Genomic DNA, 25,637 nt, shown 5'->3' with positions numbered 1-25,637 from the left:
GAGAAGGAGCAAGTGAGAGAGAAAGAGATGAAAGAAGAAGAAGTAGATCAGATGACTTCTCTGACTGGATGTTGAAGTCACCAAGAAGAACAAGTGGTGGACCATTTTCAGGGATGTTTGAGAGGAGGACATCTAGTTCCTCCAAGAAGTGTCCCAATGGGCCTGGTGGACGGTAGATGACAACAATGATGAGTTTTACTGGGTGAGTTATAGTTACAGCATGAAATTCAAACGACTGTGAAGAGAAGTGAGGCAGTGGGAAAAGAGTGAAAGTCCAGTTGGGGTTGATAAGCAGACCTGTCCCGCCACCTCTTCCAGTGGATCTGGGTGTGTGGGAGAAGGAGTGGGCAGAGGAGAGAGCCGCAGGGGTGGCTGAGTTGGAGGGTGTTATCCAAGTCTCTGTGAGAGCAAGGAAGTCCAGACATTGCTCAGTAGCAAAGCCAGAGATGAACTCAGTCTTGCGGGTAGCTGACTGGCAGTTCCATAGGCCCCCTGCAACAAGGTGTTGGATGTGTGTGGAGCGGGTGGGATAGATAAGTGAGGAAAGGTTACGGTGGTGCTGTGAGTGATTGTGAGGTTTGTAATATCTATGAGAAGACATCAATGTTTATTTGCATACAACCCAGATATTGTGAGAGCCAATTACAAGTGGCCATGCATCCAGGACGCTTGTTATGGCCATAGTTCATGTCCTAGCCCACCTGTGGAGCCATTCTTACCTAATTAACAGTAACTGTGATATCAGTGACAGTCACATGAGAATACAGCTCTCTGTGACCCAATCACAGGAAAAGTATTTCGGTGCTGTCCAGACCATGGGTAAAATTTAACATAAGACATTGGTGAACAATTACAGAAATATGGATTTGATTGTATCAATGATGTAAAACAGTATATTGTGAGGTCCAACCCTGCATGCATGTTACCAAGTGGAGTAGCGTGAGTCACCATGGACTCTGACACTGATGTGAACTAAGTTTGGCTGGAGAGATGGACACATGTGTCAGAATGAAGAGGAATGAAGGTTAGCAGTTGTATGAATGAAAGAGAGTGATATAGTGAAGTAGCAAGGTGTAGAGTTGATTAACATTCATTGACGTTCAACTGTTCAGAAACAGCCATTTCCCCCAAGTCTGTGTCTTCAGAGGAGACGCAGTTTCTTACACAATCTTGCACAAAAAGTCCAGATAGTGATGCTAATGTGCCAAACAATTTAAGAAGAACCAAACCAACACAAATCTTCACAAGATGCTCCACACTCCTCATGTCACAGGTTGCAGCTGGTTTTCTTCTGTGTGGCGCTAATACTCCGTCATACCTGAGCGCCAGACCAATAAGAAAACCTAAATCACCTTCAACAAACCAAAGTGTTGTGCAAACTTTAAAATGGACTCGTCTGGGCTCACCCCTCACAGTCTCTCTCACACTACGCAGCTCAGGAAGTGCTTATCCTCGTTTGCATGCTCAGACAGTCCAGAGCTGCTGCTAGAATGTAGGAAACAGGAGACACTGGTCACAGCTCAGGAACGTGTGGACGGGTTTCAGCTTCCATCACTTTTCCCGTCAACTGGGCAAAGTGGTGAGGGAGGGAAGGAGAGAGGGAGTGGGATCAAAGTAAGGAGAGAGCGAGAGAGTGGGAGAGAGAGAGACAGAGAGTGGGAGAGAGAGAGAAATTGGGAGAGAGAGAGAGAGTGAGAGAGAGTGCAAGCATGTCTTACCTACTCTGTGTGTGTGTGTGTGTGTGTGTGTGAGTGTGTGTGTGTCAGACTATATTCCTGTCAGCTGTTGATAAGCATCCTTTTTTAGACAGGCACTTACTTGACGCACAGCAACACACACATACATAGAGTCTGGTTTCCTTGACTTCAGGACATTACATTGACTTACATTAATTTCCTGGGGACTGCTGTCCTAACCCTAACAGTTACCTAACCGTTACCTAACCATACAACATGTCTTCACCTTCAAAATGTCATCATTATTGGGACTTGATTTTTGTCCCCACAAGGAAGACAGGTTACTTGGAACACACACACACACACACGTTCCTGGGCTCTGTATTAACTTAAATTCACTTACACAGTCTAATCAACCAACATTATCACTAATCACAATCATAACCAGTTAACACTTAACCATAATCAAAGCACATCTAACTGTTAATCAGAAATGAGTTGTCCTTGTGATTGTCAGCCAATGAATCGGTCATGGATTGGATCTGATGTTCTGCTCGTGTTGTGGAGAACACTGAACTGAGTTATGAACACGTGGTCACCTGATTCTAACTAACACTGCAGATGTTACTGTGTTTAGGTCACTGTCAGCACATGGCTGCGGCTCAGAAGGTAACTCAGGTTTTAAATGTGTGTGTGAGTGAAAGTATAAGCTGCTTGGAGTGGACACCAACACTATAAAAATCTTATGTAAATACAAACATTTGAATAAATACAGTTATAGTAAAGTACATACTACATGGTTGTAGTCAAATCAAATATGATATACATGGTGATAAATCAGATCAATATTTATGTAAGGCTGGGCGATAAAATGACGATAACTAAAATCTATGGACATATCTGGACTCATGTCACGATGTTGATATAATATTGGCATATTGCCCCAGCCCTACATCAGTAATGAAGTGAAATAATCACAATGAAATAGTGAAATAAGTTGTTGACTTGATGACTCATATGCATGTTGTTGTATGTGTGTGTTTGTGCAGGACATCTCATGCTCGGGCCAAAGCAGAGGCTGCAGATCAGGCCGCTCACTCAGCCGCTCAAGATTCAGAGATCGCCAGAGTTGTGGCCAGAGAACTGTCCCCGAGCTTCTATCAGCCAGGTACTGAAGCTGCAGTGGAAGCACTTTTAACATTTCATCTTTAGACATGATATTCACCACTGATATCTATGAGGGGCCGTATAGGCCATAATTCCTTTTTTACCTCACACATACACAATTTTACCTCTTACATTCACTATTTTTGGCTCTCACATACACAAAAAAGTGTATGTGAGAGCGTAAGGCCTTCCGGTCATGTGACGAAAAGCAGGAACGATTTATATTTTTGCCCGTGGGTGCCCAAATTATATAAATTTCATCATATAAAGATCATATAATTCTGACTATATAGGGATGGCGTGCTCACTGCTTCTGAACATCTGATTTTACAAAGAATGTTCTTTGTTTTCTAATTCATGCTATATAGCCTATTTTGATGGACTCGGAACACAGAGAGGGTGCTGTTCTATTCCGGTGGGTCAGAGGGAGAGAGAAGGTCCTGGGTCGGGAAGGAACCGCTGCCCGCCCCTCTCTCTCCTCACTTCACGTCGTTTACGTCAATAGAAGCCGAAGGTTTTATTTACAAGATTAAACTGAGTGACACGGTCTCTGTCTAATGATCGCACTGCACCTGTACACACACACAAACATCGCTGTCCCCGGTGATGTGACACTGAACCGGCGATACAAGCACTGATGCGCATATCATGCCCACACAACGATGGGACTTACAGTACATGTGTTTATTCACCATACACACAGAGCTGTACTACTTTTCATTGGATAATGTGATTCCGATAGTTGCAGTTAATTTTAAAGAAGCAGTTTTATTTATTTATTTAGTGTGTTTTTTATTTATTATTTTTTTGATGGCTATCCCCCGGTGGGTGCTCAACTTTTTCAGTGGGGGCTCGAGCACCAGAGCCGCACTGAAGAGCTGGGAGTGACTGTGAGGAGTCCAAGATTCAAACACTACTGAACTAAGTACTCCCTAGACTACATGCATGAATAATATGAAATACTTTTACTATGTACGTTTTGAGTAATCCTTTTGGAATCCTAGACTCCTCACAGTCACTCCCAGCTCTTCACTGCAGTTTTATTATGATTACCGTAAACGTTAGTGGATTCACACACTAGAAAAAAAAAGTGCGACTGATTTGACCAGGCAAACGCAACTGCGGCTGGCTTGACCGCAGTAAAGCGCTGCTGTGCCTGATAACAAAGTCCCTCTCTCGCTGCCATCGGTGGCATGTCAACTGAGGCATGTCTGGTTGTAGCAGGTTGTTGAAGTGATGTATTATTTGATACATTCTGAATGGCTTCTGGTGAAGATAGCAGACTGTTCAATAAAGTGGCAGCTTGGCCGAGGCGCTCTCGTTCTCTCCCAGCCGTCATGATGCGCTACCTGTTCACAGTTCCTGCTTTTCGTCACATGACCGGAAGGCTTTCCGCTCTCACATACACTTTTTTTGTACCTTGCATTCACACAAAAACACTTCACACACACACACACACACAAAATATGTGAGAGGTCAAATTGTGGATGTGAGAGCTAAAAAGGTGAATGTGAGAGGTAAAATTGTGTATGTGTGAGGTAAAAAAGAATTGTGGCCTATACAGCCCCTCATAGATATCTGCAACATCAAACATCAAGCCTGACACTGGGCTTTACCATTACAGACTTTACTGTACTGTACCAAACTGAACTGTGCCGTGATAGAAATTCAGTATTAGTTGGGTGGGAGAGTGTCCCACATGTATCTAGGGTTGTCAACTGTCCCGTATTAGCCAGGGATGTCCCATAGGTGCCCTCTCTTGTCCCGTTTATTGACTGCTATGCTGATCTAACCACTGAAGCACTGCAGCAGCAGCAGCATCAGCAGCAGCAGCAGTGCTGATTACGACACTTGAGAATCATCGACGATCACAGTGTGATGATGACAGGCGTGTGTGTGATGAGTCCTGCATCAGTCACACATGATCAGTATATCTGTAAGTAAACACACAAATTCCTCCAAATTAAACTACAATGGATAAACCTGCAAACAAGAAGAGACTGTGCAGCTACAACGAATGATGGGAAGTTAAAAAGACGTCAGTGGTGACTCAACGAAAGCCTTCCGCACTTTGTGTCGGAGGGAATTTTCAGTTGGCCACACAGACGGTGCACATTCTGGGTCACTGCTATTTTACTCCTCTGCAAAACTGCTATCATTATGACAAATGCCTTAAAACAATACACTGTGTATTCACACAAAACCATACTCGTCACCTTTTGTCACTTATCTCATAGTGATAAAGTTGGCAACCCTACACGTATCCTGCATTCACACCGCATGTTGTTCAAATCCATTGAGTTTTAGAAAGAGACGTGATTTTGCCTGTTTTTCCCTGGGATCTCTTGAAAATGTGATGTCATCACTGGGTACATTCTTAACATAAACCCACAACGCTGAAAACAGTGATGAAGAAAAAATCAAAAATGCAATATCATGGATGCCATAAAACCACAAACACGAGGCAACACAACAAGGGAAAGAGAGAAAATAAACGAATCAGCAACATATCAAACAATCGCTCAGGAGCCTTCAACTTGAAGGTTGTGGGTTTGATTCCCGGCTCCGCTAGTCTGTCCTTGGGCAAGACACTTGACCCCACGCTGGTTGCTCCTGGCAGCTTTGCTGGTAGCATGTGAGTGAGTCATCAAGACTGGAACAGTGCTATATAAATACAGTCTTTGTTATTTATCAGTGTTATGAGAAAAGTTTATTGTTCACCAAATTGTTTTCTTATACCTGCTTTCTCAAACCAGCAACCCTCCATTTACAAGCCAAGTTTCCTTTTCACTCAGCCATGGGCTGCCCATGTTTCTCACTATTAATCCTCAGACTAAATGTTGCACTGCTTCTGATCATCTGCCGTGTATCACAGAGATATTAAACCAGCCGTCCCCAGCCAGCATGTCTATGTGATATTCAGGGATGACACTATAGGTCCCAAGAAGGTTTGTCCATGTGATCCATCCATGTTTGACAATGTGGTTCCCATGTTACTGAAACCATATGGGACTTGCATCACTTGCCCATTTCAAGCCCATGTCCATGTCGTACCCCCCTTAGTACCCAGGTCGTCTGAAAAGGGTACAAGCTTCGGATTGAAGTGGACAAACCCTCACTTGTGCTGGTGGTAATCTGTGGAGGTTCTCCTCTAAGGCCTCACCCTCTGACCTTGTGCATGCTGGGAATGCCTGAAAGCCTTTGACTGGTTTCTGAAGCAGAGGCTTCAGGCTGTCATGGAAACCCCACTGAGGTCACACAGATGCCTTCACTGTGAAATCATGGATACACGTTTCAGCATAGACGAAACAATCAATCAGTGTGTGGCACAAAAAATACTCAAGCAGTTCATTAACTAAAAAAACTAGAAGAAACTTTCTAGTTTAAATGCCTATTAAATTCATTTGGTCTCACTCAATTGGTGAAAAAACCCAACACATCATGTCAGTCACACACTGGACCGGATCATCTCTCATGGGCTCTCTGTCTCTCGAGGTTGCTCCGAGTTTCTTAGCTGGAAATCCAGAGAGACCTCAGATATTCAGCGTTCCGACCACAAGCACAGACTGTAAATGTAAACACTCAGCTGATAAAATACAAATGATCCTTTTGTGAGAATGCTTGTGTCAGTGCACATTGTTGTTATTGACATTTCAAGCATCACCTTAAAATACACTTTTTTTGATCATCTCAGTCTTTAACAATGTCGCCTTGTTCACACTGCAGACTACAATGTTTGTTTTTTTGCTCAGAGCTGTGATAGAACAGCAGACACAGCTTTCATCCTTTCGTTTGCCTTTCTTCCAGGCCCCGACTACATCCGACAGAAGTACAACGAGCCTGTGGAGGTGAAGGAGATTCCTGTGGAGGAACAAAAGGAAAAGTCTCCGTCCGGGAGCCCACACTTCTATCGCAAAGGAACAACGCCCACACAATCTCCATCTGAGAGCCCAGGTCCCAGCCCCACTCCTTCACCTGAAGCTGTGAATAAGAGCACGACAACTCCAGCCACCATCACTGCTGCAAAGCCAGCTGGGAAAGAGAACAGAACCCCAACCTCTGAGTCTTTGACAGCAGGTAAACAGCTTGGCTTCATCTCACACTCATGAACATGATCAGAAACTAACGAGCAATAGAAGGACCATATTCTAGCTGTAGTAGATTTCCAGTGGATAACAAGACGTTACCTTGCCAACAGTGAAAGTGATAATATCTAATTGCATAGAGTTGTATCTATTATAATCCTCTGGACACCCAAATATGGCAAAATAAGGTTATCTAAGTTATTTTTGAGGTGGTATTGAACAACTTGTACCAGAAAGATTGCAGAGAGAAGCACGACATTTGTCACAAATGTCAGCGACAGTGCGATACATTTGTGACAGACGGGCCCTTGGAAAATGAACCCTGTACACGAGTGTGAGACGGGCACAGGACGAGCTTTTGTGGACCATTTTCAGAGCTGCGTTCCCACCAAGTGTCACAAAAGATCAGCTCAGTTTCCCACGCAGCCTGGATTTTAGTGATAGGTGAGCTGTCTTAAGATAGGAAGTCAGTAGAAATTCTATTAATGAGGCCCCTCTGAATGGAATCGGAGCAAAACGCATTGTCCCATGGCTGAGCTGGGGATAAAAAAAGAAACGCTGGACACTATAGATTAAGATGTGAAGGTGGGAGTTCGAACTAAATCTGGAAAACTATGAAAAGTACCATTCTTATAGCGATCAGTGGCACTGCAGCCTCACAACACCAGTCTGCTCTTATTTACATTTTTCTTCTCTACTTCATTTCCTCATCTTTAGGAATTTTGAGTCAAGTGTCAAAGCTTGTGTGTGTTTTTGTATCAATTGGGACATAGTGGAGGAGCAGGAGGAGGAGTTATGCTACTATGGCTCTGGTGTGTCATCCAGCCCTATTTTTAAATGCACCTTAAAAAATCCAGAACAGAAGACTGGAGAGAAACTATTTTCAGTCCTCACCTCATAATTCTTTACTCCACATGTTCTCAGCTATTATTTTCATACTACATACATACAATATAATGTGTGAAGAGGAGAATCTGGGCATTTGCTCACTTACTAACTTTTTTAACTCTTTATATATTATAGAGAGCAGCTAACGCTGAGGATTGACTTCACCCCACCAGCACATGCACTGCTTTTCTGGTTAACAACCTCCTCTTTTTCTCTCTTCTACACCGCAGGCATAGCAAAAGCAGCATCAAAACTGTCTCTCAAACAGGAAGTGAGGCAGATCGAGGCTCCGGCTGTCATCAAACCAGCTGTTGACACATCAGCCAGTGTTTACCCCAGCAATGGGCAGATTCACTCCCAGTACCACGGTTACTATGTCAAAGCAGACATCAAGAGACTTCCACCTGATGATCAAGCCGCCTTAGAGGATGACTTTCACCCATCGAGCCTTGCACGGATGCCGCCACCTGCCAAAAAGTCTCAGACACCAGCAATAAAATCCACGTCAACCCAGAGTCCTTCATCAGTTCCCCTCAAAGAGAGCACCAAAGCCCTGGAGCCTTCCAAACCAAAAAGACAGGAAACAATGAAACCAAAGAGCCTTGCAGAAACCAAGAAAGCTAGCATGGAAATAGCTCCTGAAATTGTAGAGGAGTCGGTGAGTTTGTTTAAATTATTACCATATTTGACTCTATATATGTATATATGTGTGTATATATTAATATATATGTATATATATATAGATATATATTAATATATATACACATATACACATATATGTATGTATATACACATACATACATATACTGTATACATATATATATGTATATATATATATATATACATATACATATGTATATGTATATATATATATATATATATATATATATATATATATATATATATATAGGTGGCGTCCTATCCAGCAAAGTAGTCACTACAGACGCAAGCCTGTCTGGATGGGGAAATACACAAAATGGTCTGTGTGGGGCTGCTGGGGCAAGCGTCTCCAATGCTGTCACATAAACTTTCTGGGGCTCTCAGCTGTGTTTCTCCTTCTAAAACATTTGATCTGGTCACTCACGGGTCACCATGTCTTGGTAATGAACAGTGTGTGCAGGGGTTTTCTCCGTCTGGGCATAGACGCACTAGCGCACACCTGGCCACACGAGCTACAGATCACTGACTCTGTCCAGAGTGATAGCTCTGCATTGGCCTCCGATGCACTGGTTGGCGGAGGTTTATCGGATGCTGCATGCTCAGCCATGGTGGCAGGGGGCGCCCGGTGCGTCTGGCTCTGTGGGCTTGGCCCCTGAGTGGTGCAATCTGACCGCTGTGGGTCTCCCACAGGGTGTGATTGCCACTATCCAAATCGCGAGAGCCTCATTCACTATAAGGCTGTAAGTAGATGATATTTGAGGAATGGTGTCATAAACAGGGACATGTTCCTTATCAGTGTTTGGTGGGGGTGTTATTGTCATTCTTACAGAACCTGATTGATAAAAAGAGGGCATTTTCCACGGTTGATTTGTATTTGCCACCTGTCATGTGGGTTTTGGAGGCAAAACAGGGAGTCAGCATCAGCTGGTGTGACGCTTTATAAAAGGAGCGCCAAGTGTCAAAGGGACTTCTTCCCGTCTCCAGGCCCCTGGAGGGATTATAGTGTCCTCTATTTGAACCACTGGAGGGAGCAGACCTGTTTTTGTATCAATTGGGACATAGTGGAGGAGCAGGAGGAGGAGTTATGCTACTATGGCTCTGGTGCGTCATCCAGCCCTATTTTTAGATGCACCTTAAAAAATCCTGAACAGAAGACTGGAGAGAAACTATTTTCAGTCCTCACCTCATAATTCTTTACTCCACATGTTCTCAGCTATTATTTTCATACTACATACATACAATATAATGTGTGAAGAGGAGAATCTGGGCATTTGCTCACTTACTAACTAACTAACAGACCTGAACATCTGTCCCTTAAGACAGTTTTGCTGTTGCTCTGGCCTCAGCCAAACCTCTTGCGCTCAGTTTGACCCCGGGGACACATGTTAGGTCTCACTGAAGCCTAACCCTGCCTTTGTGCCCCAGGCGCTTGGCTCTTTTTCTCTGATTAACCTGACTGTTTTTGTCTCCTCCACTGGGAACAGCAAGCAGTTGCTGTATGTCCTGTGTGCCGTGAAACGACACCTCACCCGTTGGATAGTGGAGGCAGTTGCGGTGGCATACACGAGTCAGGGGTTGCAGCCTCCTGCGGGTCTGTGTGCGTGCTCGACTCGACATTCTCACGTTTGTCCGTCATGTCTCAGCCCCGTGCGTGGCACGTGCGCGTCTGGGGTCCGAGGATGGAACAGAGTAATTCTCTCTTTTCCGGTCGGTGGATGATGAACTTGCCTGGCAATTCAGGAGCTACCACATCCCACAGTGAGACATTGAAACAAATATAATGAAAAACAATAGCGCCAAATCATAACATACATTAACTCAGGTCTCTTTACATAGACAACATCAAGGAGAGCAAGAACCCCAACAGTTCACACAATGAGCAAACACTAGGCATCAGTGGAGAGAAAAAACTCTCTCTTAATAGGAAGAAATCTCTGACACAACCAGAGATGTGCAGTCATCTGCCTCGACCGATTGGGGTGAAGGAAAATGGGGGACAGTGGAGAGGTGGGGGACAGAAAGGGGGGAGATAAAGGACAAGAGGGAGATGAGGTAGAGACAGAATAGAGCGAGAGACCAAGAGCAGATACACAACAACTCAAGTCAACAATCAAGTTACAAGCTTATACAGTCAATGATGTTTATAGCAATACAATGTAATTTATAAAGCAGCAGCAGAGAGTGTTGATAAATTATACTAATATCGACTTTTAATTATAGCACAATAATAATGGTGATGATATGTATGATATGGATAGCCTCGAAAACTGGATCTGGATCCTGCAACCTGCAAGATGAGAATACAGAGAGAGAGAGGGAAGGAAGGAAAGACACAAACTAGGGAGAGAAAGAGACAAGGTTAATGACATATAAAAAGTCATATTCATACCCTGAGTGTGAGAGAGTGAATGTGCGTGCACCACAGGAAAATCCCCCAGCAGTCTAGGTCTATAGCAGCATAACTAAGAAATGGTCCAGGTTTACCATCTTTCTAACTATAAGCTTTATCAAAAAGGAAAGTTTTAAGTCTAACTTTAAATACAGAGAGAGGCTCCACCTCCCGAACTGTCATTGGAAGCTGGTTCCACAGGAGAGGAGCCTGGTAACTAAAGGCTCTGCCTCCCATTCTGCTCTTACAGACTCTGGGAACCACAAGTAAACCTGTATTTTGTGACCTAAGTGGTCTATTAGGGTGACAAGGTAAGACTAGGTCTTTCAGGTATGAAGGGGCCTGACCATTAAGTGCTTTGTATGTGAGGAGGAGGATTTTAAATTTAATTCTAAATTGTATGGGGAGCCAGTGTAGAGAAGCTAACACTGGAGTTATATGGTCTATCTTTCTAGTTCCTGTCAGAACTCGTGCTGCAGCATTTTGAATTAACTGAAGGGTTCTAACAGACTTGTTGGAACATCCTGATAATAAGGAGTTACAGTAATCTAATCTAGATGTAACAAAAGCATGAGCTAGTTTTTCAACGTAAAAGACAGAATGTTTCTAATTTTCATAATGGTCCACAGGTGGAAAAAGGCTGTTCTGGAAATTAGTTTTATGTGTGAATCAAATGACATTTCCTCGTCAAAAATAACTCCAAGGTTCCTCACAGTGGAACTGGAAGCCAGGGTGATGTCATCTAAAGTGACAATGTGATCAGAAAGTTTTTCTCTGAGGTGTTTAGGGCTGAGTATAATGACCTCAGTTTTTTCTGAGTTTAAAAGTAGAAAGTTACAGGTCATCCAGGACTTAATGTCTCTGAGACATTCCTGGAGTTGAACAACCTGATTTATTTCATCCGGCCATCCATTGATAAATATAGTTGTGTGTCATCTGCATAACAATGAAAGTGTATGTTGTGCTTTCTATTAATGTTCCCTAGAGGAAGTATATATAGGGTAAAAAGTATAGGCCCAAGCACTGAGCCTTGTGGAACTCCACAATTAACTTTTGTTTGTAGTGAGGCTTTATCATTAACGTGAACAAACTGGAATCTATCAGATAAGTATGATTTAAACCAGCAGAGGGCAGCACCTGTGATACCAAGAGTCTGCTCCAATCTCTGCAGTAGAATATCATGATCAATGGTGTCAAATGCAGCACTAAGATCTAACAGGACAAGTAAAGAAACTTGACCATTATCTGATGCCAAGAGAAGATCATCACTAACTTTAACTAGTGCTGTTTCTGTGCTATGGTTTAATCTAAAACCTGACTGAAAATCTTCAAACAGGCCATTTATGCGCAAATATTCACATAATTGATTAGCAACTGCCTTTACTAAGATTTTAGAAACAAAATTAGTTTTAGGTCGGTAATTAGCTAAAATATCTGGGTCAAGGGTCGCTTTTTTGAGAAGGGGTTTAATAACTGCTATTTTAAACGTTTGGGGCACATATCCAGTTAATAAGGATGGATTCATTTGAGTTAAAGATCCCATAGCCCGGAAGTGCCAATTAAACAAATAATTGCATTTTTGTGTGTATCTGCGTCATTACCTCGTTTATGAAGTCCTAAAAGTCCATAACAATCAGTTCAGCCACTGCTGAGAGCGCAGGGTTTGATTGTTTTCTTGAGCTCTACGAAGGGGAATGGCACTTCCGTTGACTAGTTATGTAACTGGCGAATTTCACCACTTTGGGTACTAGTGTCCGGGGACATCCGGTGACGTAATTTCAACCGTAGAAGAAGAGGAACGTTGTATCGAGCAGCTACGAATCGTTGTAGCTGCTGAGCTGATAAGCTGATAAGCTCAGCAGCAACAACAAGAGTAGTTCTTCTTCTACGATTGAAAGTAGCAATATAAAGCAGGACACAACACCAAACTTCATCTAAAGGAAGGAGCAGTGCCAACAATACATATATAACTGTCTTTGTGTGCTTGTTTTGTCGTTTAGCATTAGCGATAGCTGGCTACAAGTTAAGCTACACGCTAAGCTCGTGTTTCATTTGCATGTGTGTTTATCATCTCGGTAACCACAACTTTATCCAAGCTACAGGCGTCCTGCAGCAGTCTTTCACTTGTCACAGTGTCTTCTGACTCTGGGTCAGACTCCGGATCAAATGCGTAAGGGATTACGGCGCTACTCAATGTTTTCATAATTGCTAGCAGTGCATCTGCCTTTCCAGAGGGGGAGCTACGGATCTGAGAGCTGACATGCCAATGACGTCATTTCCAGGTAACTGGCCAATCACAAGACAGTCCATGTTCTGTGGGTGTGGTTTTGGTCTGAAACAGCACGCCTGACGAGAGCATCATTGATGAGACATTTACGTCTGCTCGTTTGTAGCGACAAGGACGTTGTTTTTTGACCATAAAAACAACTTCATGTTTGTAAGTACACCTCCATATCTCACATACAAGTGAGATAGGACCATGTTATGGCCTCTTTAATATAGAGTTGTTAATTAAAGGAAACACATCTTTAAACAGTTTGGTGGGGATAGCATCTAACTGACAGGTTTGATGGCTTAGATGATGAAACTATTGATGTTAACTCAGGGAGATCTATAGGGGAGAAACTGTCTAACTGTGCATCTGGTGCTTCTAAAGCTCTTGTGCTAGAAGATGAGTCAGTCCCAATATGAGGGAGGAGATGATCAATTTTTTCTCTAATTGATGTTATTTTATTCACAAAAAAGTTCATAAAGTCATCACTGCTCAGTGTTAAAGGAATAGATGGTTCAGTGGAGCTGTGGCTCTGTGTCAGCCTGGCTACAGTGCTGAAAAGAAATCTATGATTATTCTTATTTTCTTCAATTAAAGAAGAATAATAGGCAGCTCTAGCTTTGTGTAGGGCTTTTTTGTAAGCTACAAAACCATCTTTCCAGGTTATATAAAATTCCTCTAGGTTATTGGAACGCCATTTTCTTTCTAATCTACGTAACGCCTGTTTAAGAGCGTATTGGAGTTAAACCATGGTGCTCGTCTCATCTGATTCACCACTTTCTTTTTCAGAGGGGCAACGCAATCTAATGTAGTACGCAGTGAGGCTGCTGTACTATCAACAAGGTTATCTATGAGGGCGGGAGTAAAATCACAAAAGGTACCTTCAGATGTACTGACATATGGCACCGAGTTAAATAAAGGTTGCACTGTCTCTTTGAATGTATTAATATTATTATCAGACAGGCACCGGCTGTAGCTGTATTTCATATTTATGTTATTGTAGTTCATTATTGTACAATTAAATGTGAGTAAATAATGATCAGTAAGGAGAGGATTTTGAGGAACTATGTTTAAGTTATCAATATCAATACCATAAGTAAAACAAGGTCGAGGGTGTGATTAAGGCAATGAGTTGGTTTATTAACGTGTTGAATAAAACCTATTGATTCCAACAGCGAGTTAAATGCGCAGCTAAGACTATCACGGTCAACATCTACATGGATGTTGAAATCCCCTACAATTATGATTTTATCTGTTTTAAGCACTAACTCAGATAAGAACTCAGAGAACTCTGATAGGAACTCTGAATAAGGTGCAGGTGGAAGATAAACTGTGACTATCATAATTGGTTTCTGAGATTTACAACTAGGATGAGATAGATTAAGAATAAGGCTTTCAAACGATGAATATCCTGGTTTGGGTTTGGGATTGATTAATAATCTAGTATTAAAAACTAGATCATTTATTAAAACAGATTTTGAGGAGAGTGACCTTATATATAATAGTCCACATTTAAAAGTGGTATTATTTGACTCTATTTTATTGTCGGTATTAATCTTTATTAAATTAGAATGTCTAATTCTTTCTGTTTGATATTGATTTATTTACTTTAGTAGGTCGAGAGGCAGACACAGTCTCTATGGGGTTTTTAATAGGTGACTGCTCGAAAAGAAGCACAGGAGCATGAAGACTGCAACTCTGTGTCCTGGTCTCAACTCTGGATTGTCATGGGTTTCTAATAAAATGTCTTAAGCTGCTAGATAAGAGAGCTGCTCCAAGTGGGATGGACCCCATCTCTCCTCATGAGACCAGGTTTCCCCCAGAAGGTTTGCTAGTTATCTAAAAAACAAATGTTATATCTCACTCATATTACTCAAAGAACCGGGGTTATTTACCCATAATCCATTTACTTTGGAACCCAGAAGTCGTCCGTGGGAGTGACGTCACCCCCCAGTTCACCACATTCTAGTAAGAAATTGGAAAACTGCAGACGCAAACGTATCTCGGGCATTGTTAGAAATAGCACTTCATAATAACAGTGCTCTATGTGCTATGTTGTACACACAAACAGTGCAGTTGGTGAGGTTGGTCCAAGTTTCTGGGTTAGAAATCCGAGTTCAGGGAGCATTCCTATGCAAGACATGACTTTGGAAATTCTGAGATCCGACTACAAATGGAATGAAATGGAAACGCCATAAAAGGTCCCTGTTTGTAGAACTACGATTGTCCGAATTCCTACACAGTGTGCATACCAAGATTCTTTAGGTCTGTGAAAAGACAAAAGTACATTTTATATGTAAACTCATATAAATATTAGCCCTGGTGGACATGACTATACAACCATGTACAGAACGATTACTTTTACTTCATTACACACCGCATTGTGCTTGTGTAGTATATCCCGATGTAACAGGACTTATAATTTAATATAATATAACATAACATAACATAACATAACATAACATAATAATATAATATAATATAATATAATATAATATAATTAATATAATATAATAAACATAATATTATATAATAAATAACGTATAATATGATATAATATAATTGTGAGCTTCTTCACTCACGGGTTGTTCAGGAAGGAAGAGTTTGCGTATCTCATGGAGTCCGGTTACTGTCAAAACGTGGATTAAATTTATCAAGTCTAACCCAAAATGACGTAATGTATGTAACAAAAAGCACCACCATCGCGCTGTCAAATTAACCACGTTCCTGCAGCCCGTCCCCGCTCCTCTCTCTGGACCCAGCATACTACAAAGAAGAACAGAACCAGGTTACAAGACTGATTACCTGGTTCTGTCCAGCTGTGTGATCACCACTCTAACCACACCCCTCTTCGACAATAATATAATATAAGCCTTTGTCTCCACAGGGTCCTAACTCCATCCTGGTGGCCCTTGTGATGCTGCTGAACGTAGGTCTCGCAATCATTTTTGTCCATTTCCTCACCTGACCAAACATCACCTCAGGTAAGAACTGACATGAACTGCTTCTTGTGATGGTCCTCACTTAAAACATGTCTGCACTGCTTCATATTCACTCACTCACAACCATGTTATGTATTTATTATTCTAATGCAGATTATCAGGTTTCTTCATGTGTTTGAGCATGACAGACACACCCACAACATGACAGACACACCTACAACATGACAGACACACCCACAACATGGCAGAGGAGTGGGTATCTGAAATCATTCAGATTAAATTGTGTCCTGCACACAGTTTAAGATAACTGGACTTAAATCAAGGACTTCTGGTTGTGCAGCGTGTGTGTGCCCAATGATTGGTCGAAGTCGTCTTTTGCTAGCGGCTAAAGTTGCTAAAAGTCGGCCCACAGACCGTAGCCTGTGGGCCGCTACACTGATGCATGTAAACAGATGAAGTGAAAGCTACTGTTCGTAGTCGCGTAGTTAAATGTTCAAATGTGTAGTGGTCGGCAGGTACAGTATGTGTGAGCTCTGTGTGCATGTGCACTGTAGTGTTCAAACCCAATAATCTCTGGTTTTTCTAGAATTCATGTCTGAAAACAGCTGAAATGTCCAGTGACAAAGAATTAATATTGGAATGTACTATTGTTATTATTAGGGTTATAACACTCCTAGAATTTCTACACTGCACTGTTTAATTGACTTTGCCCCTGCATAACACAGTGCATGCTGGGAGGTACAGGGCAAACAATATTTAAACTCAAATTGATGGTTTTAAGCAAAAAAGATAAGATGAAAAATTGACAAACAGTGATAGTTCACAATAAAAATAATGAACTGATTTTAATTGAATATTTTCATTTTTAAAAAAAAACATACAGAAATAACTGATTGTATCTGTTAAGTGGTGGGCTACATGAAATCAGTTGAGAGCATTGACACCTCTGATGTAAACAGAGCATGTGACCATCTTTACCTGTGCAAGTAAAATGAGTAAGAGTTCAATAATCTCAACAGTTGTTTCTCTTGTTTTAACACACCTGAACGATAACGCTGTTCTGTCCCTGTTCACAGCTGACTGTTCTGATTCTTCACAGAAATCGTCCACACTAGTCAGCCGAGCTGCTAACCCTCCACCAGCCAAAGAGGCCTTTTTTAAAAAAGAGAGGACTGAACATAGACTAGTGAGGGAGGAGCCAAAAAACAACAAAAAAAAGGAGGATGGAGAGAAACATGAGACCTCACCCAGCCCCCCCTCTCTGGATGGACTGAATGACTTTCTTTGGCGCCCCAAGTCCAACCTGAGTGGACTGGTGATGATTTGTGAAGCTGAAGGAAGCAGCTGCCAGTTGGAGAACGGCCCCCGTGCCCCAGCTTTGGATTCCCCCAACAGGGTTAGAAAATAAGAGAAAGGCCTGGAGAACAGAGTGAATGTGAGAGTGTGTGAATGTGCGTGTGTGTGTGTGTGTGTGAGTGTGAGGCCCGGCAGCCACACTGTCTTTAAAACTCTAGTAATGTGTGCGTTTGTCTGTCTCAAGCTCCATTTCCATCCAAATCCATCTAAATCTAGAAGTTTTGAAATGCTGCAATAAAAAAGATTGTGCCTGGTCGAGCTGTGTGTTTTCTAATGACCGTTCACAGGAGCTGAGAGTGTCATTACCTCCAATCACGTTATTATTCTATTAAAAAACAATATTCTCCACCAGTGTTTCCCAAACTTTCTATCTATATGGGGTCCATCTTTTCAAAGAGGGCAAACCATAGTGACGAGGGATGCACCGACACCAGTGTCAAGTCCGACGCTGCCCTTGTGCACTCGCAGTGTTCATAAAACTACTACACCTGATACCAACATATGTATCTTTAATATGTAATGTAAGCCGTTTACTTTAGCAATGTGGACAAAGGCAGAGCCGGCTGTAACCTGTGCTCTGCTTGACTGTCCACAGAAGGAGAAACTGAGCTCATGCAGGAAATAAAAGTTGACATGATGTCAAATCCAAATGTTTTATTGCAAATAAAACAAAGGAACGCTCCTGTAAATGTTTGAACATCAGCAACAGTATCTAATGGTGTATGTTGTTCACAGTAATGGTAGGATTAAGTACTTGTACTCGGTCATAAAAAACTGGTCTCTATAAATCACTATACAAGTTGTGACATGAGCAATTTGAATTGATAAATGGAACGTTTCAGAGAAATGTTTGGTAAATTGATTAAAACTTCATTTTGTTACATTCACACATTTAAAAAGAAAAACACACAAATATAGATTCAATATTGGGAAGATTTCAAAAAACTACTGTGACCCAGTGTTAGTGTGAACACAATGACAAACTGTGTGAGTGTGCACTTGAACAGCTGTTGACCAGGTCACTCACACTAACCCTGTATTTCAGAATGGATCAGTGCTGCGTGTGTTGTTGAAGAGCAGCACGGCTGACTTCAGCCTCAGGCTGCGTCACATGTTCATACTGATTGATGTTGATAATGATTGTGAATGAAAGTTGAAGAAGGCAGTTCTTTTTTAAGGAAAGAAAACAGTAAAACATGGACAGTGATTACATGTGTTGTTCCTCAAAGAAACATTATATATGGATATGAAATTCATAAGAAAATCTACTCAAACCTGTTTGAATGTGCGTGTGTTGTGACTGGACATGTTTGCACATGCTGACGCTCTGCGCTGACGGAGACCGACAGCTGCCCGACCGTTTTTACAGAGTGACGTGTTGGTGAGGTGAAGAGGGCTCGGGCAGGAATGTGAAGCGTCCGGCTCATTCTCCCTCTGCTGGGTCCTGAGAGACAGACAGAGTGTGGTTTACCTGTCTGTATCTGGGTCTCTTTCCTGCATCACGTCGGTGAATGTGAGACAATCACACGTTTGGTTCTAAAACCACTCGAAAGGCTTTGCAGGGTTTAAAGCTTCCGTGGTGCTTTTGTTGTTTGACGTCAGAATTGTGACACAGAAATCTTCATTTCTTCTTCAGAACGAATCAAAGGTGGATTTCAACATGATCACTGTTTTCTGCTTGCCTGCACTCAGCCATGATTCCACGTTTCTCTCTTTTCATTGGTGTTCCCATAGTCCTACTCATTCCCACTGAGCTTAATTTAACCCTGGCTCATGTATCCTGTTTATGGCAGAGTGGTGTGTGTGACAGCTGTATGTGCTGCTGTGTGTGTGTGTGTGTGTGTGTGTGTGAGAGAGCCCAGTTTGATACATTCAAATTTAGAAACTGATGGTGTTTCCCTGACGACCACCAACCAACATCTGACCTGTACGGAAATACAGCGTGGAAGTGAAGGAAGTCAGTAACAAGCGGCTGTAGCGTCATGTACATGATCATGGCAGGGGCAGGGGCAGAGGCAGAGGCAGGGGCAGGGGGGAGAGGCAGGGGTAGGGGAGAGGCAGGCAGGGGGGAGGCAGGGGCAGGGGCAGAGGCAGAGGCAGGGGCAGGGGGAGAGGAAAAGTATTGTAGTTATGTTAATCAATCTAATTAACAAGGTTCACTGTAGAGGCAGCCGTGTCTGGAATCCATGGAAGTTGGTTTGTTCGTTTGTGTCACTCTGAATTTTTATGCCAATCTCACAAATGACCAACAGCTGGACAGAGATGGAGGCAGCATAAGATCATAAAGCAGCATACATTTAAAAAAAGCCAGAAGTGGCACTAGAGCTGCAACTAACAATGATTTTCATAATCAATTAATCTGTTGATTATTTTCTCGATGAATCGTTTGGTCCGGAAAATCTCAGAAAATCTTAAAAAATGTTGATCAGTGTTCGTCAAACCTGGAATAGATGATGTTCTCAAATGTCTTGTTTTGTCCACAAACCAAAATGATTCACTTTTAATGATTTCTTTGTTCTCCAGAGCAAAGAAATGAAGAAAATACTCACATTTAAGAAGCTTAAACAATCAGAAATCTTGTTTTAATCATGAAAAAATCTTCAAACCGATGAATCGATTATCAAAATAGTTGTCGATTAATTTAGCAATCGATTAATAATCGATTCATCGATTAATTGTTTCAGCTCTGAGTGGGACACATATTAAGACATCATAAACTTCATTAGGCGCAGATTTGGATGTGTTTTGGTCCATGTCAGCTGGTTCTTGCCACAGGGGGGCGCTCACAGCTCTGTGTCAGAACCTCACACAGCCACACCTGCAAACACTCTATGTTATGTGTGTGTGTGTGTGTGTGTGATGATGATGAAACCCGAGGACTGACCTCTTCACTCAACTGAAATAAGTTCAGTGTTGACTTTAATTTTTTTTTAATTTTTTAATTGTTTTCTTTTCTTTGATGGACTGATAATTCATATTTGTTACCGTGCAGTATTACAGTGTTGAATTACTGCGCAGACGTTGTTGTTTTAAAAAACACAGACAATCCTTAACTCAACTGAAGTGTTTGAAAACATACAGTAGTTGTCACAGAGGATCTATTTGGTATTTATTTATCCTTTTTTCTTGATGTGGAAACATGCATTTTCATGTTATTTGAGTCTTTATTTTGATTCATATTAACAGAGATACATTTATATTATTCAATTGTTTGCTTTAATTTGTTTCGTGTAACCGTGGCCTTGTGTTTGTTTGTTTTCAAATTCACTTCATTTATATTTTTTTTTTGCTTGAAAAATTAATTGCAATTTACAAGTTATAATAATATAATGAAAACAATGTTTTTCCATTGCTGATTCAGTAACGTACATTATTCAACCTTTGAGATTTATTTATATGATTTTATTCAGATTATTAGGATTTTATTCTGTAGCCAGGTGACACATATAGGAGGAGTGCCCTAAAGTGGGATTACAAAGAGTTGTAAGTGTCTTTGTCAGGACATAATGGTATAACCTGAGAAATACACTGTAAAAAAAAAATCTTACTTTGTCTGGCTTTGCTGCTTTTATTAATATTTTTGTTGGAGGGACGTATCTCAGATGCTTTGAATGTATTCAGATTTGCTGGTGTGTAAAAAAGTGTGAAGTCACGATGAACATGTTTTTATGTTGAACTCTTAATGACGTTTACAGCAAGAAAAGATAAAGTTTGGTCTTAAACTCTGTTTCTGGATTTGGCTTATTTGTAATGTTGTTTTATGATGATGACAATGATGATGGTGATGGTGATGATGATGATGACGACGTGATTGTGATGTTATAGCGTGAAACATGCAGACACTGGCTGGTTTTGAGTTGATACTTTGAATATGAGAGTGAAATTTGACTGTTGACAGCTTTGAATTGATTGAACAGTTAAAACGGTCAGTGTGTGAAACTGGCTTTTTTCATTAGGATCATTAGTTATAGTATATTTTTTGTGTTTATATTTAACATGAACCTTATTTTTTTTGCCTGTAAATGTATTTCGTTTTTCGTAAATGCTAAAAAGAAAACAATGAGTGAGCTGCAATCTGACCACGTTTTTAGACGGACTTAGACCAACCCAGTCTCCAGAGACTCATGTCGACACACTGTGTCGCACACATTTCTTCAAACAGATTTGTGTGAGGTCACAAAGCCACGGACATTTACAGACATGCATGTCACTGTGAGAGTGAGTTCACTCTTTCTGTTCAGGTGTAGGCACAAAACACATGTGTTAGGGTCAGGGATTCTAATAGGATCCAGCACATCCAAATAGTGCAGTGTTCACAGTGTGTTGCGCTAACAAGATGCATTCACAGACCCTGGTAAACTTCATGTGGAGGATAAAGTGGTAGACGATGGATGAACAGTCACAGCATCTGATCTGAATATTTATTAGCAGCCCTATTATGGACAAGGAAACGATGATGCTTTTCCCTCACGGTGTCAACATCCTCTCAATATCATGTCATTAAGTTTGGTCTTGAACAGCGGACACAACACTGCTGCCAGAATACTGTGGACATATCGACGAGACTTTGCTAAAATGTCTCATTCAATGTAACATACAACAATATGGTTTGCAGAAGTAAACATTTTAGCGTAGCAAGAGCTAAATGTACTGTGATGTCAGACATACATGAAAGAGTGACTGAGCACAAGCAACAAGCTACTGGGTGTGTGTGTGTGTGTGTGTGTGTGTGTGTGGTCCAGCGTTACATTAGCCTCACGCTGAATGCTGTCGAGTTTGTCATGGTGGTGACGTTACGAGTACAAATCAGTACTCGCTGTGTGAGCATACAGAGTTTTAGCAAACATCATTTACAATTACATAAACATGTTAGCTAATGTTTTCTGCTTCTCCGCTCACACCAGACCAGACTCAGTGTTTTCTCCTCACTCCACCTCGGTTTGGAGTAGTTTTATTTGCACCTCGGCTTGGGTAGTTTTATTTGCACCTCGGTTTGGAGTAGTTTTATTTACCTCGGCTTGGAGTAGTTTTATTTTTGTTTCAGGTAGTTTTATTTACCTCAGGTAGTTTTATTTGCACCTCGGTTTGGAGTAGTTTTATTTGCACCTCGGCTTGGAGTAGTTTTATTTGCACCTCGGTTTGGAGTAGTTTTATTTGCACCTCGGTGTCCTGCACCCAGGTGTTGTCTTTTGTTAGCACACCAGCTAACTTAGCGCTCCTCACACCAGAGAAGATAGAGACCCGGGCCCTGATTCTTCGTGTGTGAGTATAGTAGTGCCCCTAGATAATTGCTGTCCCTCCACATCTAGGTGTTGTGTTGATTTTTATTCTTTTGTGTTTTCTGTGATTACGGAACATGAACTTTTTCATACATTTTCAGGTGTGTTACTTGTCACTGTAGTGAGTGATGAGCAGAGTGAACAGCGCTGCTGTTGTAATTGGTGGCGGATTGGTTGGATTACTAGTATAGCTGAGCTGAGGTGAGTCAACAGGATGTTATTGAATCTGATTTTTCACCTTCTGAGGTGTGAAAACCTGCTTTAAACCATAACAGGAGTATTAATACTCCTATAATTACATTCACACACAGAATAGACTCCTGCACTTCCTCTTAACTGTGTAAACAGTCTCTGGCCCCTGACAGGAGACTTTAATTCATCGCAGCTCAAAGAGAGAAGGTTCTACTAAGCAGTTACCGCAACATGTGTCTTTAGTCGAAAGGTCACTGTTTCAGCGTCCAGCAAATACACACACACACAAATAAACGATAGAGTTAATCTGTATGAATCAGTTCCATCACTTTTCTTTCATTACAGCCTGAGTCCTCAGGACTCAGGCTGTAATGACTCCTCTCGGAAATGATGACGACAATTATTTTTCCTCTGTGTACGATATCTACATCAGTGTGTATTGCATTGTTTTTCATTTTTTTAAACTGTTCTTTTACTGTGCTTTAAATTTCTGACTTGATTTCTCAACACAACTCCCCTGTAACTGTTGCTGGTGATGCAGTTCACATGCTGCCATCATTCATTACAAGATGGTGTTTCTTTTTTTTCCAGGTTTGTTTTTGACTGTTGTTTCTATGGAGAGGAATTAAAATGTGGGTTTACATTTCAAGCCACATGTTTGTGTGTCCTTTGTGTGTGTGTGTGTACTACTATAAACATGTAATTGTTAGACCAGGCAGAAAATGAAAAAAAAAGAGATCTGATTCACTTTAATTAAAACAAATTTCATTTACAAAAGTAAAGAAATCCTAATAACTAAAGTCAAAGCCCCAAAACACAAAACGAAGGAATAATAAACTAATGCTTGTGCAATTAAAAAGACCTGCTAAAACATGCCACTGAGAGATTACTAGTCACTGGGCTGGACAAAGGCTGGACCTAAACCAGGCCCTGACTGTGACTGTAAGGAGATTACAGTCCGACTGATAACTGACCTTGCTCTGTGACTGTAAGGAGATTACAGTCCGACTGATAACTGACCTTGCTCTGTGACTGTAAAGAGATTACAATCAGACTGATTACAGACCTTACACAGACCTTACATCCATCATCTAACCGCTCTATCCTCCACCAGAGGGTCGCAGGGGGTGCTGTGCCAATCTCAGCTACATCGGGCGATAGGCGGGGTACACCCTGGACAGTTCGCCAGTCCATCACAGGGCCACACACATATAGAGACAAACAACCATTCACTCTCACACTCATACCTATCTATGGTCAATTTAGGGTGTCCAATTTACCTAACCCCCATATTGCATGTTTTTGGACTGTGGGAGGAACCCGGAGAATCCGGAGAGAACCCACACACACACGCACACACTGGGAGAACATGCAAACTCCATGCAGAAAGGCCCTTGTTCCAACCGGGGCTCGACCAGTACTCCAACCGTGAGTCCCTACAATAATAATAATAATAATGATAATAATAACAATAATAGTAATAATTGAAATACCAACAATAATAGGCATGCCAGATGTGCATATAACCAAATATTTTGGGGGAGCAAATGCTAATGTAGGTTATATGCTTGCATTGGCTAATTTAACAGACTTTTTATTATTTCTTTATCCTTAGAAGGTGTCTTATTTTGGTCACTATTTACATTAAAAATAAACAAAAAAATAAATAAACACAGATCTTTATTTTATATATGGCCCTCAAAGTGCTGTCTGAAACTACGTCTGGGATAGCCTGTGTCCATCAGTCAGTCAGTCATCATCTAACCGCTTTATCCTCCACCAGAGGGTCGCGGGGGGTGCTGTGCCAATCTCAGCTACATCGGGCGATAGGCGGGGTACACCCTGGACAGTTCGCCAGTCCATCGCAGGGCCACACACAACCATTCACTCTCACACTCACTCCTACGGTCAATTTAGAGTGTCCAATTAACCTAATCCCCACATTGCATGTTTTTGGACTGTGGGAGGAAGCCGGAGAACCCGGAGAGAACCCACGCACACACGGGGAGAACATGCAAACTCCATGCAGAAAGGCCCTTGTTCCAACCGGGGCTCGAACCCGGGTCTTCTCGCTGCAAGGCAAGAGTGCTAACCACTACACCACCGTGTGGCCCAGCCTGTGTCCATGAAATAAGAAAATCCAAATTTTGTCTCAAAGCTAAACCAAATACATAATTGGAAAGATCTCAGCCTGGTGAGTAACATGTATCATTATGAAGACTCTACGTGGCTCCTACATTGAATGAATGACCTTTGAACCTTGGCCTTGTTGTATGTTTGAAGGGTTATAATTCAGCAACCAAAGTGGCTACAGACATGGAACCAACTGTTCCATGGCGCTTGACCTTAGCTATCATGTGAATATAGTCCATCTATACAATTTTGGTCAAATATGGTTGAAATTAATTTTAACCAAATTAACAATTAATTATTTAAAATCTGATTACACACACATTTTAACTATCCCCTTAAACTAATTTGTGTACTCTCAATTCATTATTTGCATCTCTCAATTCTATGGAAAACACTATTTTTGAAAGAAAACTACAATTCCCTAGGGGCGGGCCATACAGCTTGTTGCATACCGTCACCACAATTGTAGTTTATCCAGTTTACATAAAAATAGGGTTGCATTTACCAAATGTATCAAAGATGTGTAGTACAGCCAAATTACGAATGACACTGTATTTGGTTGAGCTATGTTTAGAATAACTACGTCATTTGTTTTATT

At 41.5% G+C, this 25,637-nt stretch overlaps 1 protein-coding gene and 1 long non-coding RNA gene across 2 annotated transcripts in view; both read left to right on the top strand.

Annotated features, from left to right (window-relative positions):
- The window catches only part of LOC122778676 (junctophilin-1-like), a 46,682-nt gene extending 28,991 nt beyond the window's left edge, over nt 1–17,691 (top strand). The window contains exons 3-7 of the mRNA XM_044040752.1: nt 2,726–2,844; nt 6,651–6,920; nt 8,047–8,474; nt 16,025–16,121; nt 17,179–17,691. Of these exons, the coding sequence (XP_043896687.1) occupies nt 2,726–2,844; nt 6,651–6,920; nt 8,047–8,474; nt 16,025–16,105 (898 nt within the window). The 3' untranslated portion in view covers nt 16,106–16,121; nt 17,179–17,691. The remainder of the gene's footprint in view (nt 1–2,725; nt 2,845–6,650; nt 6,921–8,046; nt 8,475–16,024; nt 16,122–17,178) is intronic.
- Nucleotides 17,692–20,075: 2,384 nt separating this feature from the next.
- Nucleotides 20,076–23,555, top strand: LOC122762518. Its single transcript, XR_006358727.1, has 2 exons — nt 20,076–22,433; nt 22,499–23,555. It is a non-coding gene; the product is annotated as an uncharacterized LOC122762518 (long non-coding RNA).
- The last annotated feature ends 2,082 nt before the right edge of the window (nt 23,556–25,637 follow it).

This window comes from Solea senegalensis, linkage group LG1 (assembly GCF_019176455.1).
Source record: "Solea senegalensis isolate Sse05_10M linkage group LG1, IFAPA_SoseM_1, whole genome shotgun sequence".
Taxonomy (NCBI): domain Eukaryota; kingdom Metazoa; phylum Chordata; class Actinopteri; order Pleuronectiformes; family Soleidae; genus Solea; species Solea senegalensis.
The sequence above is the reverse complement of the archived record's forward strand: the minus strand, read 5'-3'. Positions and strand labels throughout refer to the sequence as shown.